Source organism: Gobius niger, assembly GCF_951799975.1.
Source record: "Gobius niger genome assembly, chromosome: 22".
Classification (NCBI taxonomy): Eukaryota; Metazoa; Chordata; class Actinopteri; order Gobiiformes; family Gobiidae; genus Gobius; species Gobius niger.
The window spans coordinates 19,256,966-19,274,457 of NC_136873.1; the positions used below are offsets into that span (position 1 = coordinate 19,256,966).

A 17,492-nucleotide genomic window follows, 5' to 3' on the forward strand; every position below is an offset into this window, starting at 1 on the left:
AAACAAAGTGGCATTAGAAGAGTTTTATTGGACATGATGAATGAATGTAGGAGAGACTTCCCCCCCAGAGTCTGGACATGGGTGGTGGTAGAGAATGAGGCCTGAGACGGCCAGGGGACGACAAGCCTCGACGAGCAGAGGAGAGATGACGCCAGGTGGAGGAGGGGTGGAGGAGGGTCACAGCCTGCTGGGAAACGGCCTTAGAGGGGAATCCTGGACAGTGATTGGTTGAAGCAGCAATATGTTGCTGCAGTGATTGGCTGTTCCGGAGGTGCGGCTTGAGATGAGGTGATGAATGGATGATTGGTGAGGCGTAGTCGGAGATGAGGTGATGATTGGATGATTGGTGAGGCGTAGTCGGAGATGAGGTGATGATTGGTGAGGTGTAGTCGGAGATGAACTGATGATTGGTGAGGCGTAGTCGGAGATGAGGTGATGAATGGAGGATTGGTGAGGTGTAGTCGGAGATGAGGTGATGAATGGATGATTGGTGAGGCGTAGTCGGAGATGAGGTGATGAATGGAGGATTGGTGAGGCGTAGTCGGAGATGAGGTGATGAATGGATGATTGGTGAGGCGTAGTCGGAGATGAGGTGATGAATGGATGATTGGTGAGGTGTAGTCAGAGATGAACTGATGATTGGTGAGGCGTAGTCGGAGATGAGGTGATGAATGGATGATTGGTGAGGTGTAGTCAGAGATGAGGTGATGATTGGTGAGGCGTAGTCGGAGATGAGGTGATGAATGGATGATTGGTGAGGTGTAGTCAGAGATGAGGTGATGATTGGTGAGGCGTAGTCGGAGATGAGGTGATGAATGGATGATTGGTGAGGCGTAGTCGGAGATGAGGTGATGAATGGATGTTTGGTGAGGCGTAGTCGGAGATGAGGTGATGAATGGATGATTGGTGAGGCGTAGTCGGAGATGAGGTGATGATTGGTGAGGCGTAGTCGTGATGATTGGATGATTGGTGAGGCGTAGTCGGAGATGAGGTGATGAATGGATGTTTGGTGAGGCGTAGTCGGAGATGAGGTGATGAATGGATGATTGGTGAGGCGTAGTCGGAGATGAGGTGATGATTGGTGAGGCGTAGTCGTGATGATTGGATGATTGGTGAGGCGTAGTCGGAGATGAGGTGATGAATGGATGATTGGTGAGGCGTAGTCGGAGATGAGGTGATGAATGGATGATTGGTGAGGCGTAGTCGGAGATGAGGTGATGAATGGATGATTGGTGAGGTGTAGTTGGAGATGAGGTGATGAATGGATGATTGGTGAGGCGTAGTCGGAGATGAGGTGATGAATGGATGATTGGTGAGGTGTAGTTGGAGATGAGGTGATGAATGGATGATTGGTGAGGTGTAGTCAGAGATGAGGTGATGATTGGTGAGGCGTAGTCGGAGATACGTGATGATTGGAGTTCTGCATGGGTTGAATTTACGCTTAAGCTTCGTTTGTGTTGATGTGGAAAATTAATTATGTAAATAAGTTTGTCTTAATTCTTTAACTGCCATTGATGACAATTACAGTCATTGGAATGTCAACCGTAGCTTGCCATGATGAGAATTCTTGTCATTTAGACTTTTGAATTTAAAAGAGTAGCGCAGGATCTGCTTTGCCTGTACGCCCGTGCTAGTACCAGCCACATGCAAACAAGCCGTGAGATGGTTTCCGACAGAATCAGTCAGGTCAGACTGAGGAAGTAGCTGACCACACGATGAGATATGCGACCTAGACCACAATGCAGGAAACAAAAAGCCTGTCTGAACATACATGTGGCTGTTTTTGCTTCATGTGAGTAGACCACTACAGAGATTTAAAGAATAGGCTGTTTAGAAAACCGTCACATGAACACAACCTATGAATGAAAAGAGTTTCAGTTGCCCTACCCAGTCAGTTTTTTGTGCAAAAAATGTTTGAGTTACTTGTTCAAAATTGCACAAAAGCAATCAGAGAAAAAGCACAAATAAGATACAATTTCAACCGTTCTCTAAGTATGTATTCATTTGTTAAAGGGACTATACAGAGTTTAAAAATGTTAAAATTCATTATTTTCCTCCCCTACATGTTCCAACAATGTCCTAATGTGTAGAATGAGCCCAGACCTGTTCACCACAACTGCCTCTAATCCTGCACTATCACTAAAAACGGTGTTACTTCGGGTCCGAAGTGCCGTCATGCATGAGCTTAATATAGAAGGTGCAGTTACACATATGACCTGAGGTGGCAGTAGTGAGTATAAAATGGCTAACTTGCATCTATCCCCTTTAACAAGAAAAGGGAAATCCTCTTAGTGCTCTTTAAGTTACTCTAATGTTACTTCCTCTGAAGGATGTGATTTTAGGGCTGGGCGATATTGACAAGCATTAAAATCTGAATATTTTTGTGGATATTATAGTATGCGAATATTTGGGGATTTCTTGATAATGACGGTGTACTGGTGAAGTGATATTTTTGCAAAGCATAAGTCAAAAATATGCAGAAATGTGCTGGCAATTTAATTTAGATCTACTTGTTAAACAGAAGAACCTACAGAAAGTATTAGCTTCAAATCTATTTTCTTTTATCTTTAGCAGCAACTTTGCAACTTGACAAATAAACCTCTTCTTACGCATGTTTAACCAAATCCAATCTATAAAACAACATAAAGTGTATGTAACATATTCAAATCAATTTTCAAACTGTGCTTTTGTTTAAGGACTTACTGCACACATTCCTGTCCATTCATAAACACCTGCAGCAGAGTCATATTCCTCTATTCATAATTACAATCTCAAAGAGAGTTTTGTTGGAGAACAATTTCCTACGGGCCCCGAGGACACAAAAGTTTAATTCATTTGCAGTTGCTGGAGCGGGAGATTGCTTGTTTTTGGCAATGTTTTTTTTTTTTTCTTACCCCAAATGTCTTTAATTTCCTGATTGTGCTGCCTCACCTGCAGATGGGCACATTATCTGCTCAGCTTGTTCATAATGTAATATGTGCAGGGAGTAAACATGGCCGCCGGCAAAAAGACCAAAACACGACGTCTGAAGAACACGGCAGCAAGCAGCAGGCAGTGGGCTTATGTTTATAACAGTGGAGATGGTCATAAAATCATTTTTTTTAAAGTGAATCGATTGACTAAAGGTGGACAATATATTGTCTACAAGATAATATCGGATATAATACAAATGTTCTTTAATGATTATGTCTAGGCATGATTATGGCCCTTGTTTCAAAAAACCTGGCTCCCACTTTCATGAGTTTCTGGCTTCTCTTTCTCACCTCTGGCTGAAACTTGTCAAGAAAACCTTCTCCACAGTAAAAGCCCTCACACAATGAGACACGGCATGCGGCGTGGATCCGTACATTTATTTGTTATTTGATTCATTGCACGTTTGCTCAAGGGCAGTCACTGTAAAGCTTTAAAAAATACAATCTCTGTCCGAGTTCTCCCCACGAGGTTCAAAAAATAATAATATCAATCAGAATATACAGAATAAACGGGGATCTTTAGGAGTGATCAAATATCTGGTAAACAGAGAGAGAGGGCAGCATAAAAGTCAAGGGCCTCCTTCTGGACATGGGTTCAAATTTGTCTCACGGTGAAGCGGTCTCAGATTTGATTCCCGGAGCCTTCAACTATACAGCAGGAACCATATGTCTACATATACTTTATAAAACAACACATTTGCATTTTTTCCTCACTGTCTGACATGAGAGTGAGAAAACCAGAATCAACCTTTTTTTTTTAGGTCAACTAGAAAATATTTCTATTTGTGAAATGCTAGAAGAATACAATTTTCTTCACAGTTTTTTTTTTACTTTTTACAAAACCAAAAGTTTACATACATTTCATTAATATTTGCCAGCATTGCCTTAAAACTGTATAACCTGAGTCAAATGTTTTGGATTTCCTTCCACAAGCTTCTCACAATAGCGGCATTTTGATCCATACCTCCAAACAGAACTGAGACACATTTGTAGCCACCTTGCGTGCCTATGCCTTTTCAGCTCTGCCCAAAGATGTTCAACTGGATTTAGATCAGGACTTTGTGATGACCACTTCAAAACACTGACTTTGTTACCCTTAAGCCACTTTGTACCCAGTTTAGCAGTATACTTTGGGTCATTGTCCATTTGGAAGGCCCATCTGCCCCAAGCTTTAACGTCCTGGCTGATGTTGCTCCAATATTTTCTTTCTTTCTTCATGATGTCATCTATTTTGTGAAGTGCACCAGTCCCTCCCACAGCATGATGCTTTCTGATCAGTATTTGGCTTTAACCAATCCTTCAAGTGTCTTGAAATTACACCCAAGGAAGATCCAGACTTGTGTTTCCAAGGTCATGACATTGTCATCTGGGCTTTAACAAATTGTTTAAAGGTATAGTCATCTTAGTGTATGTAAAGTTTTAGTTTTCTAAAAAGTGATAAAAAAAAATGTCTATAACATAGTAAAACATTCTATCTCTCATTCTTCTGACATTTGACAAATAGCAATATTTTTAGAATTCTAATTGACCAAGAATAATATATATATATTAATTTAGGTTTCATGTCAGACCGTGAGGAAAAAAAATACATGTGTTTTTTTGAAGAAGGGTATGTAAACATATGGTTCCCGCAGATTTCCCAATTGACTTACTTTTCCTCTTTGACCATGACATTGCTAAATTATTTTTAATGGACAATTAGAAAACTATTTCATAAGCAGTTTGGGCTGAAATTACCCCCTTTTTTGCTCAAATGTTGTCCAAATGACCTAACATGGCCAGATTTTTGTGGTTGTATCATTAAAGGGGGGGTATTATGCAAAATCGACTTTTTTAAGATGTACATCATGTTACTATGTCATTCCCTCATTAAAAACATGCCTGAAGTGTTGCCTTGGCACATTCAAGTATTTTTGACTCATCTGTAAAAACTCTGATGGCGGCCATTTTAGGGATAGGTTTGCCTGAGTCCTCCTAGGAACGCCCCCACCTCCTGGAGACGCCTCCGAGCTTTCGTCACCAGCCGAGTAACCAACCACTGCTCCTCAGCAGAACCCCCTCCCCACTGATGCCACAGACAGCGTGTGGAGGGGGCGTGTCGGAAAGGCTCAGAGGTTCTTAAAGAGACAGAGGCCTATTTCAAGACATTCGCTACAGCCATTTTGAGAGAGACATTTTATACAAGGCAGTTATTCTAATTTACTGCATTTACAGACCAACAGAAGGTTTACTCATCATTGTAGTGTGATATAGACTGGTGCTATGTGATTGAAAAAAGCATAATACCCCTTCTTTAAAAAAAGAGAGTTTGTGCATTACTTGGTGTTACAAAAGATTCAATCGGACTTCCTCCTCCTTGTACAATCAGCCACTTGTTCAAAATATCAATCTTTCTCAGCCCTTTAAAACGACCCTTTCCATAGTCCCTACATTTTAAGCCCGTATTCTGAAGGAGGCCGCGGTTACTTTCACAGAAGTAGGTAGTAGGTTCAACAAAAGACATACATTTCTCATTGTCTGGAGTGTAAACACGTCAGTGGCATACGATTTTATACATTTGTAAATAGTGCGACATTTTAAATCTCTCTTCCCGTTTTCCTCTTGGCACCTGAATGAACAGCTCTCCTGAAAAGTCAGCTACAAAGACGTCCGGTGAAGGACACGGGAGATGCCCGAATGGTTCAAGCGTCGCAAAAATGTTGAAAAGAAGTCAGTGAGAAGCAGCAGTTTATGAAGCAGCTCAACAGTCTCTTCGAAACTCACTCTGGTACTGATGGTAATGATTTCCACTCATTTATCAAATGTTTAGAATGAAACTTGAGCGGTCATTGCAACTGTCATCGCTGCAAACATGTCGACGATTCGTGGATGACAGATAAACCAAATTAATACTGAAAACAGAAGCTTGTTCAGAATCACAATTTTTCTTTTTTTTTATGGCGGATTGTAAAGATATCTCACAAATAAAGTTAATCAAAATCGGGTTCCTATGGATGTTTTTTTTTGTCACAGCAGATTATTCAGTAGAAGTGAAAAAAGAAAAACGGCACTTAAGCTAGTGTTAGCATATGTAGCATGAAGCTAACATTAGGTTTGTGGTCAGCATGGTTAGCAGTTGCCTTTATTTATATATTCATGGGCTGTTGAACCACTTTATTTAGTTGAAAATATATTCAGAATGAAGCATTTGTTCAAGTAGTGGAGTAATGGGTGAAAGTTTAGTCTCTTCCCCTCGTTTTCCCTCTGGCAGCTTTGAGCATGACCATATATGAGCGATTCCAGAGACGTCATCTGTATCAATGGGTTTGCTAAGTGATGATGTCACAGCTCTACTTCCGCGTTTAACGTTTAGTCCTATACACAATGTTTCTGATTTGAACCTGCCACAGAGCATGAAGACACAGAAATATCCCATTTACTCTGGATTTTCTTTTGTAATGTTTAATTGTATTCATTTTCTTTTTTTTTCCCCATACACAATTAAGGCTTCTTTTAAATAAAATATCTTCATTTTGCCTGGATAAATAGTGAGATATATTATTGTAATTAGGTGTAAAGCAGTTTTTGGCCTTTTATCTGTTGTTATTTCAAAAGTTGATTCAGATAATGTTGCATTTTTTTTGGACCCAGAAGTAGCTTATTATTGAGAGGGATATCGTATACAGTAGAGGGTATGCACATTTTATTTTCATTAATGGACTTTTGATTCAGTGGAACCCCCATTTATTGTCACTACACTAGATTGTTTTGGTTTTGGACTGGAATTTAAAAATCTAATCTGTCATCTACATAAAAACAAAATAGCTATGTTCCTTGGGTTCTACTTCAAGCTTTAATGTCTGTGTTGGTATTCCACAGGGGTGCCCAATTTCACCGCTATTAAAAAAAATAAATCTTTAGGCTATTGAGTTATTATCTATTTTTAAAAAGATTGTATTGATATCAAAACCAGAATGTCCTTGGTAAAGAAATGGTAATGAGCCAACTAGCTGATACGGCATTATTCTTCAAAGATGGAAACAAATTCCAAAAGCCAAAACATTTCAAAATTCTCCAAGGTCTTCAGGTATATGTCTGAACTTCATAAAGTGTGTAGTTTCACAGGTAAACAATGCCGCTTCTCACTTTGTTCCATCCAATATTTTTCCAACTTTTGAATCCACGGAAATCGACCCGACTTACAGTATTTCCCTTTCATAAATATCACACAGCTCACCATACTTTCTTCAAATTAAAAAAATACTTTGAATCACCCACTGTCCACGTACAGAAACAATGTGCTTTTATGCTTCCCTATGTCTTTCCTGCGCTCGTAGTTACACTCTGGATTTGATAAAAAGTCCATCACGGCGGCCGCTCCCCGTGAAACCTCCTGTGCCGGTACCTCCCGCCCTTCTCCTTGCCCGTGTTGGCGCAGGCGTTGTGCTTGTTGGTCTGCAGGTGGTGCCAGTACTTGACCAGTTCGCTGGGCTGAAACTGGTGCGAGGTGATGAGGTGGCTGTACTTGCAGCTCGAGTACGACACCCGCCAGTGGTTGAAGAGGAACTCGTTGGGCGGCGGCTGCGGATCGATGCGCAGCTTGGCCAGGCAGATTCCCACGTACACGTCCTCCAGATGCAGCCGGCGGATTCCGAGCGACGCCTGGTAGATCAGCTCCGCCATGTCGCCCGAGAAGACGTAGCCCGTGCCCGAGCAGAAAGTCGGGTAGCGCTCACTCGGGTACAGCTCCGGTGGCATGAACCATTTGCTGTCCTTGTTCCGGTTCGGGGCGTAGCCGCGCATCAGGTATCCTGTGAAGTACCTGGTAAAAGTAGAACAAATAGGATGTTAAGGTTCAATGGGAAAGAAATCTCCAAATGTTTCATCATTATTTGGAAGCGATTTGATTCACAAACCTGTCACATTGATCTTACGGCTGAAAGTTCATCTGACCAACATCAAGCACATCATTTCAAATATTGCCTCCACTTTTAGACACCTTTATGAGACTGTAATCTGGCTGTAGTTCATATGTGCTAAGAGAGAAGACGTTGAACTTTGCAACAGTTTTTGTTTCCTGAGGACAGGTAGGTGCTGTAGATTACTGATATAAAGTATTCTGTTTTCACAGACAAACAAGGCTTGTTGTGCATAAAAAAATTGCCTAAATGTCAGCAACAAAATCTAAATCAATTGACCCCCATGTGACCGCCCTTTTCTCACGACTGTTTCTGGGGGATCTCGGTAGCTTCATGGTCCTGGTCCGTGCTTGGATGGGAGACCGCTTGGTAACACCTAGGTGGAGTGAGTGAGTGAGTGAGTGAGTGAGTGAGTGAGTGAGTGAGTGAGTGAGTGAGTGAGTGAGTGAGTGAGTGAGTGAGTGAGTGAGTGAGTGAGTGAGTGAGTGGTGGTTGGAGGTCCTTTCCCATTAGGGGAGGTATAAAAGCTGACTGCTTCTAGTTACTGGGTGCCATTTTGTATGTGACATGTTCACTGAGAAGTTTGAGAAATAAATGTCTGGTAAGAGCTATATTTGTTGTCAGTCTGCCTGCCCATTTCGACCCTTCGTGGCCAGCTTCCTCACACAGGTTATAGCAAAAATGCTATTTTACACCCGCAGTCCTTGGACAGGATAATGTTGTACCTACAGACATAAGTATAACATACAGAATAATACATGGAAGCATTACTACACTCACATCATAAACACACTTTCCACTTCAGGAATCTATCAGATAAACCTTTATCTTTATCACTCACTCACCGTTTACACCGCTCATATCACAGTCATTCAGTGCGTACAGGTTTGCTTTGATAATAACCACTGTTTGGTCAGGCCTGTAAATGTACTATGGTTGTACATGAAATAATTTTGTTTGGATGAGTGTTCCAAATCCCGTGGAAAACATTTTTCCATTGCGGAAAAGCCAATGGAGAGTGAAGGGTGATCACCAATGACTTTGCAAGAGACCACCTCTATATAAAGGTGCAATATGCAACTTTTTCTGTGAAAAGAATTTGATATTTTTTGCGCATATGACATTGGCGTGACCCAGCAGCTGTATGAGTAGTAAGCATGGGGCCTTTATTTTTGTTCACAGTGGCCTCTGCAATGCTCCAGGATCAACTGTTTTGTAGGTTTTCTGGTGAGAGGTTCCATCAGCAGTGAGAACCTTCCAAACAACTGATCCTGGGGCGAGACCACTGTGATGGAAAGTAAAGGCTTCATGTTGACCACTCATACAGCCGCTGGGTCACTACAAGATCAAATATGCAAAAATAAAAAGTTCATGTGTCATAACACCAGTGACAGCCTGGTTGCCAAAATTAAAAATTACAGCTACGGAAGCAATAAACAATACCTCTGCTTGGGTGGCAAGTCAGGTTTGAGCAGCTTCTGGATGAGATACTCTGTATTGACGAACATGTCGCTGTCCGTTTTCATGACGTAAGAGACGTGCGGGCAAAAAGTCGCCACCCAGTTCATGCCCATGAGAGTTTTTATGGTGAGGTTGTAGTAGGTATCCTGGTAGTCCTGTTGGATAATATCACGATTGGCTCGAGACTCCTCCACAATGCGGCTTTGCAAGGAGCTTTTGCCCGTCCCCAGAAGAAACAGTCTCACGAAACTGATCCCCATCGCCACACTTTCGTTCCCCCAGGTTTGGCGGATGGCGTTTCGGGCATCGATTTGTCCCGGTTCCGCCACAACCAGCAAGACGAGAAACGGCGCCCTGTCCTTGCACTTCAGCGGTTCGTTGAGGATGTAGCGGTAGGGCTGGGCGCTCAGCTTCCCTCCCACATCCATCTCTTTTTGTAAACTGTTGTTGGCGCTCATGGCATCACCCAGTCCCATCACGTGGCCTGAATTCCCGCCAGTGTTTGCGGACTCTGCTTGCTGCGTGCTGAGATTGAGCGAGGGTTTAGCCGCCGCGACGTAGCCATTCTCCTTCAGCAAACTCCGCAGTGAGCTATTCTGACTACTGTCAACTTTAGGACTTCGGAATCCCCTGATCGTGTACGCCAACGGGTTCTCCCTCGGCCCGTTGCGTCCCGGTAGCCAATCCTGATGGCTAAAAAACAAGAAAAATGTGAGGAGTAAAGCCAGCGATAGCAGGCCGGCTACGTGAGTCCGGAAAAGGGAGCGTTTGACTGTCCAGGTCATCTTAACGGGACAGCAATGGCGCCTTCTCCATTGCATCGTGGAGATCGGCAATGGGAGAAATGCTCAGGTATAGTCTGCTCAAACATGTGGTTCACAAAAACGTCAATTTGGACCAGATTAGGAAGAAAAAAACATTAGTATTCAGCCAGGGTCAATAGATTTTGTAATGTTGCCTTCGTGGATGCATCAAAATTGGCGAAGTCTCCAAAAAGTTGTTGGTGCTACAAGTTTTGAGAGGTTCAGGTCCACAAATGTTGGGTCATGTCTATCATCGATCCTTTACGTTGGACTCCAAAATCTGAAAAATAAGAAAGAGAACTGAATTTAGAGGGTAAATCAAATTGCTATGTGACTGTTATGAAGATGAGGATGGTCATTTTGGTGCTTGACTTTGGACTACAAAATGAACTTGTGGAATTCAAAGTCTTCCATCCAGCAACATTACCGTGACCGAAGCGCAACTACTAGTATCCTCAGACATTCTCTTGTGGCGGGAAGATAATCCCATATAGCTACATCTGCACTGAGGTAAACGGACAGAGACTTGGTGGCCATTCTTCACCCAAAACCCTAATCTTACATTTGGACTTTCTCACATTTCTGCCTAAATTGGTCATAAAATGTGGTCTGATCTATATTAGAATGGGTAAACAGTGTCTGCTTAAACTACTACCACCCAAACATTTACATTTCATCATATTTTTATTGGCCATAACATGTATTCACATTCACAATACAGCGTGGAAAAAGTAAGTGAACCCCAGAAATCTTGCTAAACTGCAGCAGTTTTGTAAAGAGGAATGGTCTTCATTCAAAATTCATCATGATCATTGTGAGCGTCTAATCTGCAACAACAGAGAAGCAGTTATTGCTGCAAAATAAGGATCAGCCAGATATTTAATACAACTAATCACTTATCACAGGTGACGTTGTGTGTTCCTCCCAAACTCTCCAACTTTGGTTTGCGAAAGAGCAATTGGACGCACTACAGGCAAAATATACTGTGGACTGATAAACCCAAAATTAAATAGTTTGGGAACACACAACGTCATGTGTGGAGGAAAAATGGATCAGCACACCAAAATCAAAACCCTCTCCTCACTGTGAAGTGTGTTGCAGGAGAATCATGGTGTGGGGCTGTTTTGTTACCTCAGGGCCTGGACAACGTGCTATCATCAGTGGAAAAAGTTTTTATCAAGATATTTTGCAGAAAAACCTGAGACATTCACAACAGTATGTGAATAAGTAAGTGAACCCCTTTATTAAATTAGGCTGATCCTAATTATTGAGAAATGACAATTAATGAGGACTAATTGCCATTTCTATTTTTCATCAAACCTCCCGACATTTTTTTCCCCCCTTTGTCGGAGTGGTGACACTTTACCTTTTGTGCAACGTCCTGCCAATCCGACACACAAGATCATTATTAAAAATACATGGGCCTGACCTATATATACACTCACATCCACTCACACAAGAAAATGAAGTGTCCCGTCAACCTAACCATAACGCTCAAAACTATTGTTAGAATGGGGGCATCAAAAAGTGTCGGATTGGGGGGACGTTGCAATGCAGGGTTGTCGGAATTACGGGGTTTGGAGGGTTGCCTAAATGGAGGGTTGTCGGAATAGATGCCTGCAGATCAGACGCTCACAACGATAAGGATGAATCTTGAATCATGAATCCTCTTTACAACACTGCTGCAGTTCAGTGAGATTCAGGGAGTGTACTTACTTAGTATTAGTTTAAGCAGACACTGTTGTGGGAAACACTGACACAGGATTCAGCGAACATTTCTGCGTAGAGCTGTTATGGCTAAAAAAAAAGTACAAACAAAAATCTGAAGAAAATTATGTTATTGGACCAGGAGTCTGTGGAGTCTTCGGAGTTGAACTTGAGCAGATGGCCAACTTGAAAAAACAGGAAACCGAGGTAGGTATAAGGTTCTACAAAACAAAATCACCATCTAACAGAGGGATATACTACGGCGCTGGATTTAGAGGGTTAGCGGGGCAAATTTAGCGTTAAATCTGGTTCAGCCGTACTATAAAAGCTGGATAATTTTTTATCTTTCCCGATCTAAATGATCTTGGACATATTTAAGCGTGGCTTCACTTTGAGTAAGAAATGATCCGCTCTGGAATAAAACTGACCATTCAGATTGCAATTTGGATTCGTTTTTGCTCCCTAATCTCGACAATAAAGCCTTAATTTGTTGTGATTTTGCTTGTAATCATTTTAAATGAGGCCCGTTTAGATCCACTTTACTGAGAATATGTTGCTTTTTCGGACTGTAATTGGTCAGCGTTTAGTTTCATAAGAACGAAAAGGATCTTGGCTGCGTTCCACCGAGCCCCCCCCTTTTCCCTGGCAGTGAGCCAGGAGTTGTTGTCAGTACTTTATTCTGAAATATGGCACAATTTCTAAATCTTTCTCATTTGTTTTGACACAAATTCAATCGCGGACGCATTAGAAAAAGAGAAAAAAAGCCCTCTGATTCTCTCCTCTTCCCAGAGACGGAGCCAGGCGCGGTAAATAGACGTCTGTTTTGGAAGGCGGACTTCAACTTTTGGAAAGGGGACAGCTGAATCGAGTTGACAGGCCTCCCAGTCGTTTAGAGACGCATCGGGACGAGTGCCTGGCATCGGGGTTTTGAAAATGTGATGCGTAAAAGAAATAGATTGCAGTGAAATCACGAAGACGGAGATTAGGGCTGAATTATGGCTGACACATGTTGTGAACGGTAATTACAATCCCTCACTGCCTCGCAACAGTCAAAGCATGTGTTTGTCTGTGTTTATGCAGTAGTTCATGCAGTATTATTCCTCTTACAAGTAACCGGTACATGTGCATGCTCAGTTAATGAGATAATGCCTGTGGTAATGTAGCTCAGAGTTTTACAACAGTAGTATTAGTGTATTCGCTCATTTAATTACATTAAACATTAAACAATCACTTCCATTATTCCGTGTATAGTGGAGTTGCAATAATATAAAGATCATTTTGGAGAAGAATGAGGAAGAGCAGAACTAGGAAGAACCCATGGCCCATTGGTACAGTATGGGTGGAACATATGGAACATATGCTCTAGATCCATATGAAATTGACCAGCAGGTGGTGCTATGTTTATGTGTAATGCAGACCTTATTTAGAACCATAGAATTAAAAAATAAAAAGGGAAGCGGCCTTTGATCCTAACGTATGTCAGCTTGTCCTGAGACTTTTTAGCCCGTTAGCATTAGCCTGCTTAATGTGATTTTCCTGGAGCTGTTGGCATTAGCCACCAAACATCGCAAAATATGAACGATCCAAATGTTTCCATTTAGGTCGAAGCCGTGTTCGAAAATCATCAATGAATTTACAGACCTTTCCAGATTTTACTTTGGATAATTTGGCCTCTGAGCTAAATGCTAACTCAAAATCAGTTAGGTTTTTGCTTTTTGTGGGTCGGATACACATCCAATGACCACTAAGAATCATTTTATAAGATGATAATGATAAAGAAACCACAAGTACGTATATGAAAGCCATGAACGGACATAATATACCTCGCCATACTTTGGTATTGCACCATTTATTTGTATGGGATAGAACATTCAATTTAAATCAGGGCCGGGATTCGACGGCTAACAAAATGTGCGCATTTGTAGGAACAAGCTCAGATATGTAGCTATGCTTTCTATACATATTTTATAAACTACTTGGTGCTTTTCGCCAAGATTGTTTGGATTAATTTCACGTCTGTACCACATTTTACTAACAATAAAACCTACTGAAATTAAACAAGGGTTAATTACTTTAAAAATGTTTTCTTCTCAAGCAACCCAAAACAGGAAACAGCTGTTGCCTAGAAGTGTTCATTTTTACATATTTAGTTTTAGTGAAGAATTTTGTCTCTTCAATTTAAATTTAGTCGACTGATTTATAATACTTAGATCAAGGTCCTCTGCTTCATGCTTCTTCTACCATCAACAAAGCACAGATCTGTTTCTTAGGCAGTGAATTTAAATGACATGAGGCTCTTTCAAACTGTCATTGGAGTTTGATGATTTTAGGTTCTTCACTTCATTTTTATTTAGTCAAAATATCTGAACATTTTAGTCAGAGTTTAAGTTTCATACGCAACTTTTTCTTTCATTTTAGTCTAATTTTAGTCGGCAAAAATGTCACTTTGACTAAAATTATGTTGAAATATTTAAGTCGACAAAATGAACACTGTTGTCAAGCTAGCTTTGTTTGGCTAACCCATAGATATAATAATTTGAGAAAGATTAACACCTATTCAGCCCCATTCATAGAAAAGTTCCCGAGTCCTCTGTGAAAGGGGAGCCCTGCACTCATGGGGTGGGCGGAGCCTTCACAGAGCTCCAGAGCTTGATTGACAGGCTCTGGAGTCAATGCACTGAAAAGGCTTCCTCTATTTCTGGCTGATCAAGAAAAACCAGTGTGGTTAAATGGGTCATAGCATTTTTTGGAGCCAGGCTTTGCTAGGGAGATCTGAAGTCCCATTAAAATCAATTCTCCCAAGTGTCTCTTGGAGTCGCCCCTGGCCACAAGGGGGTGGTATTACAGCAATGTCAGCTCCCCACCATGAGGACCATGGAGAAGCGCGCTCCTCGCCCATTGGGCTAACCACAGTAGCCTTACATTAAGTCGACATTCACAGGAAACACACCAAACACAGGTCAGCTCTTGTCTGAAAATGACAAATGTGACTTTATGCTCAAGTGTGCACCTCCCAAGGGCCAAAGTGCTCAGTTGTTGGAGATGTTTGATCCACGTTTAGCTGTCATTCCGCTCTTAAGATAAACCAGCTCATGAGTCTCTTTTACCAGATAGTACTGGTCCCTATTGTTCATTGACAATAGGCTCGCAAGTACAATAGAAAGTAGGAGTGGGCGGTTGGTGGTGGACACCAGGGATCGGCGGATCGATACCACTGTATTGATATATCAATACCAAACGGCTAATGGCTATTTGAGTATCTTTACCAGAGCATATGCGAAACAAAAGGCGTGGCAGCAGTTATAGACACAAAGGACTCTTTGCTACAAAACCCAGAGTATTGGACTGACCCTTCTACATCATGTGAACTGCAAGCGTTCCCTTTGTCCTTAAAGCATTCATTTTACATTGACCTTGTTACATAACCAGTTCAATTTGACATTATTTTGAATTCACATATTAATAATAATTACATATTAAAACCAATAAAACTGCAAATGTTTAACTTACAAAGTAGGTAGGACTTGGACCATTTTAAAGCAGTCCCCCTGACCCCCACACAGATTCCATGTGATTTAAAAGAATTGTGTGGTCAACTGTGTCAAAAGCAGCAATAAAATGGCTGATTAAAAACAGGTCATTAAAAACCTTTAAAAGTGCAGTCTCAGTGCTGTGCAATGCTCTACAGCCTGACAACATTAACTTTAAGAAATGCTTGCAATTGTACAAAAACACTTTTCTCTATAATCTTCGACAAGAAAGGAAGTTTAGAGATTGGCCGATAATTTGAAAGAACAGATGAGTCAAGGCTGGGTTTTTTAAATAAACCACAGCGTGTTTACAAAACTTTGGCACAGTCCCTGAGGTGAGGCTACTACTAGCTGTTTTTTGGTCGTAAGGGCCAATAGAAGTCCAAACCTATTTAAGCAGACCTGGGGGAACAGGATCTGTGGGGCTTGATGAGGGTTTGAATGAGGGAAAGACAAGACAACCTGTTCAAACTGGTCCAAAACTGCAGAGCAGTTGAAAGATTAATGGCTGATTTTCTTGAAAAAAGCTAAAAAATCTGTCACAACACGAAAAGTGTCATAACAATGATCAAGAATGTTGGATTTGGGAGGGTTCAGAACTAACCCTGTTGTTTTAAAATGCACCCTGGGCTTATTCAGGCTTTGGGAAACAATGTTAAGCAATAAAAAGCATAACATTTGACTTAAACCCTGGCTTGTCAACTCTGGCTTGTAAAGCGCAATACAAGTATCAGCCATTATTATTGCTGCTGCTGTTTGTGAAGTGCCAATCCTCATGTTTTTTTTCAATTGCTTGAATATGAGCATATTTAAAAGCTAAACAGACTTCCTAAGCAGAGCTCTGTCCTCGTTACACCAGACGTCTTAGATTTGTGCAGAATTATATATTTCCAGCTCATTTTCTGAATAAATCACCCGTCCCCGCTCCGAGTTTCTCCCTCCATCGAACACGGCAGGCGTCTCTAAAATTAGCCGCCGACATCATAGTATCTGAGAGTTAATTTGATAATGCGGCGGCGGATCTCAGCGTGCAAACCCGGCGTCATTAGCAGCTAAACGCCTTCGGGCCTCCGCACATGCAAATGGCGAGGTTAGCGCGACGTGTTGCTAACGCTAAAGCCAGTCCGGTGAAACGGGAGTCATCGAGCTCCAGCAGAGAGGGAAAAGAGAGGGGAGTGCTGCAGACTATAGCCTGTAGGGGGCAGCACTCGCAATGTAATGTGATTTCATGTGTGGATCGTGGGTGACGCAAAGCGGATTGATAAGAAGTGGAATGAAGACCACACACACAAGGATTTTTATATTTCCACAATGAATCATCTCTCACTCGAATGAAGCTTGTATGAAGGTAAAAGAATGTGATAATTATGTGGAATTCATACAATTCATTAAGTCCAAGACTGTAAAGTTTGGAGTCTGTGGGAGCTTCTATAAGGGCTCACCCGCTGCTCGAGTGCGGCTTCTCTCATTCAGAGAAAACCAGCCCTGAAGTTTTGTAGCGAGTGCGCATGCTCGGCCCGTTATTCGGCTCTTCCGCACCAGGCGTCTCGTAGGAGGAACAATACCATATTTGGATGATAGCGTCATCACGGGGACCCTTTGCAGCACACGTGGATGTAAAATCTGTCAATATTTGTGAATGAATACCTGCGGGAACGACGGCCTTTCTATGCAGCACAGCAGCTACTTCCGGGTTAGAATAGAATAGAATAAACATCATGCGGGTGAGTTTTGTCATTTTTATTCTCTGACATGAAAACTAAGATGTAAAGGGAGGAAAATAGATAAAAAATCTCCACTTCGACCACTGCGTGAAAAATCAACACTTTCACCTGCCGTGTCTCGCCTTTAAAGGCCAAAAAGGCAGGAAGCCCGCCCCCATTTTTAAGCAGTGCTAGCGAGGCGCAAAGCCTCCATTGGAATCCTGTTTACAAAGTGTTTTTGGAGGGGCCCCTGGCCACCAGGGGGTGTATTACAGCAATGTCCGCTCCTCGCCATGAGGACAAAAGAGAAGAGCTTTCCTCGCCCATTGGTCCAGGCCTTGATCCTGTTTCCCTTTGCCACTCGAGGACTTGTTGTGCATAGGGATGGATACCGTTAAACGGGACCTACTTGGTACCG

The 17,492-nt window shown here is 41.9% G+C and overlaps 1 protein-coding gene across 1 annotated transcript in view; it reads right to left on the reverse strand.

Annotated features, from left to right (window-relative positions):
- Positions 1 to 7,031: 7,031 nt before the first annotated feature.
- b3galt2 (UDP-Gal:betaGlcNAc beta 1,3-galactosyltransferase, polypeptide 2) overlaps positions 7,032 to 17,492 on the reverse strand; it is a 33,114-nt gene continuing 22,653 nt past the window's right edge. Inside the window, exons 2-3 of the mRNA XM_079580972.1 lie at positions 9,314 to 10,414; positions 7,032 to 7,773 (exon numbers count right to left, since the gene is read on the reverse strand). Coding sequence (XP_079437098.1) covers positions 7,317 to 7,773; positions 9,314 to 10,152 — 1,296 coding nt within the window. The 5' untranslated portion in view covers positions 10,153 to 10,414 and the 3' untranslated portion in view covers positions 7,032 to 7,316. The remainder of the gene's footprint in view (positions 7,774 to 9,313; positions 10,415 to 17,492) is intronic.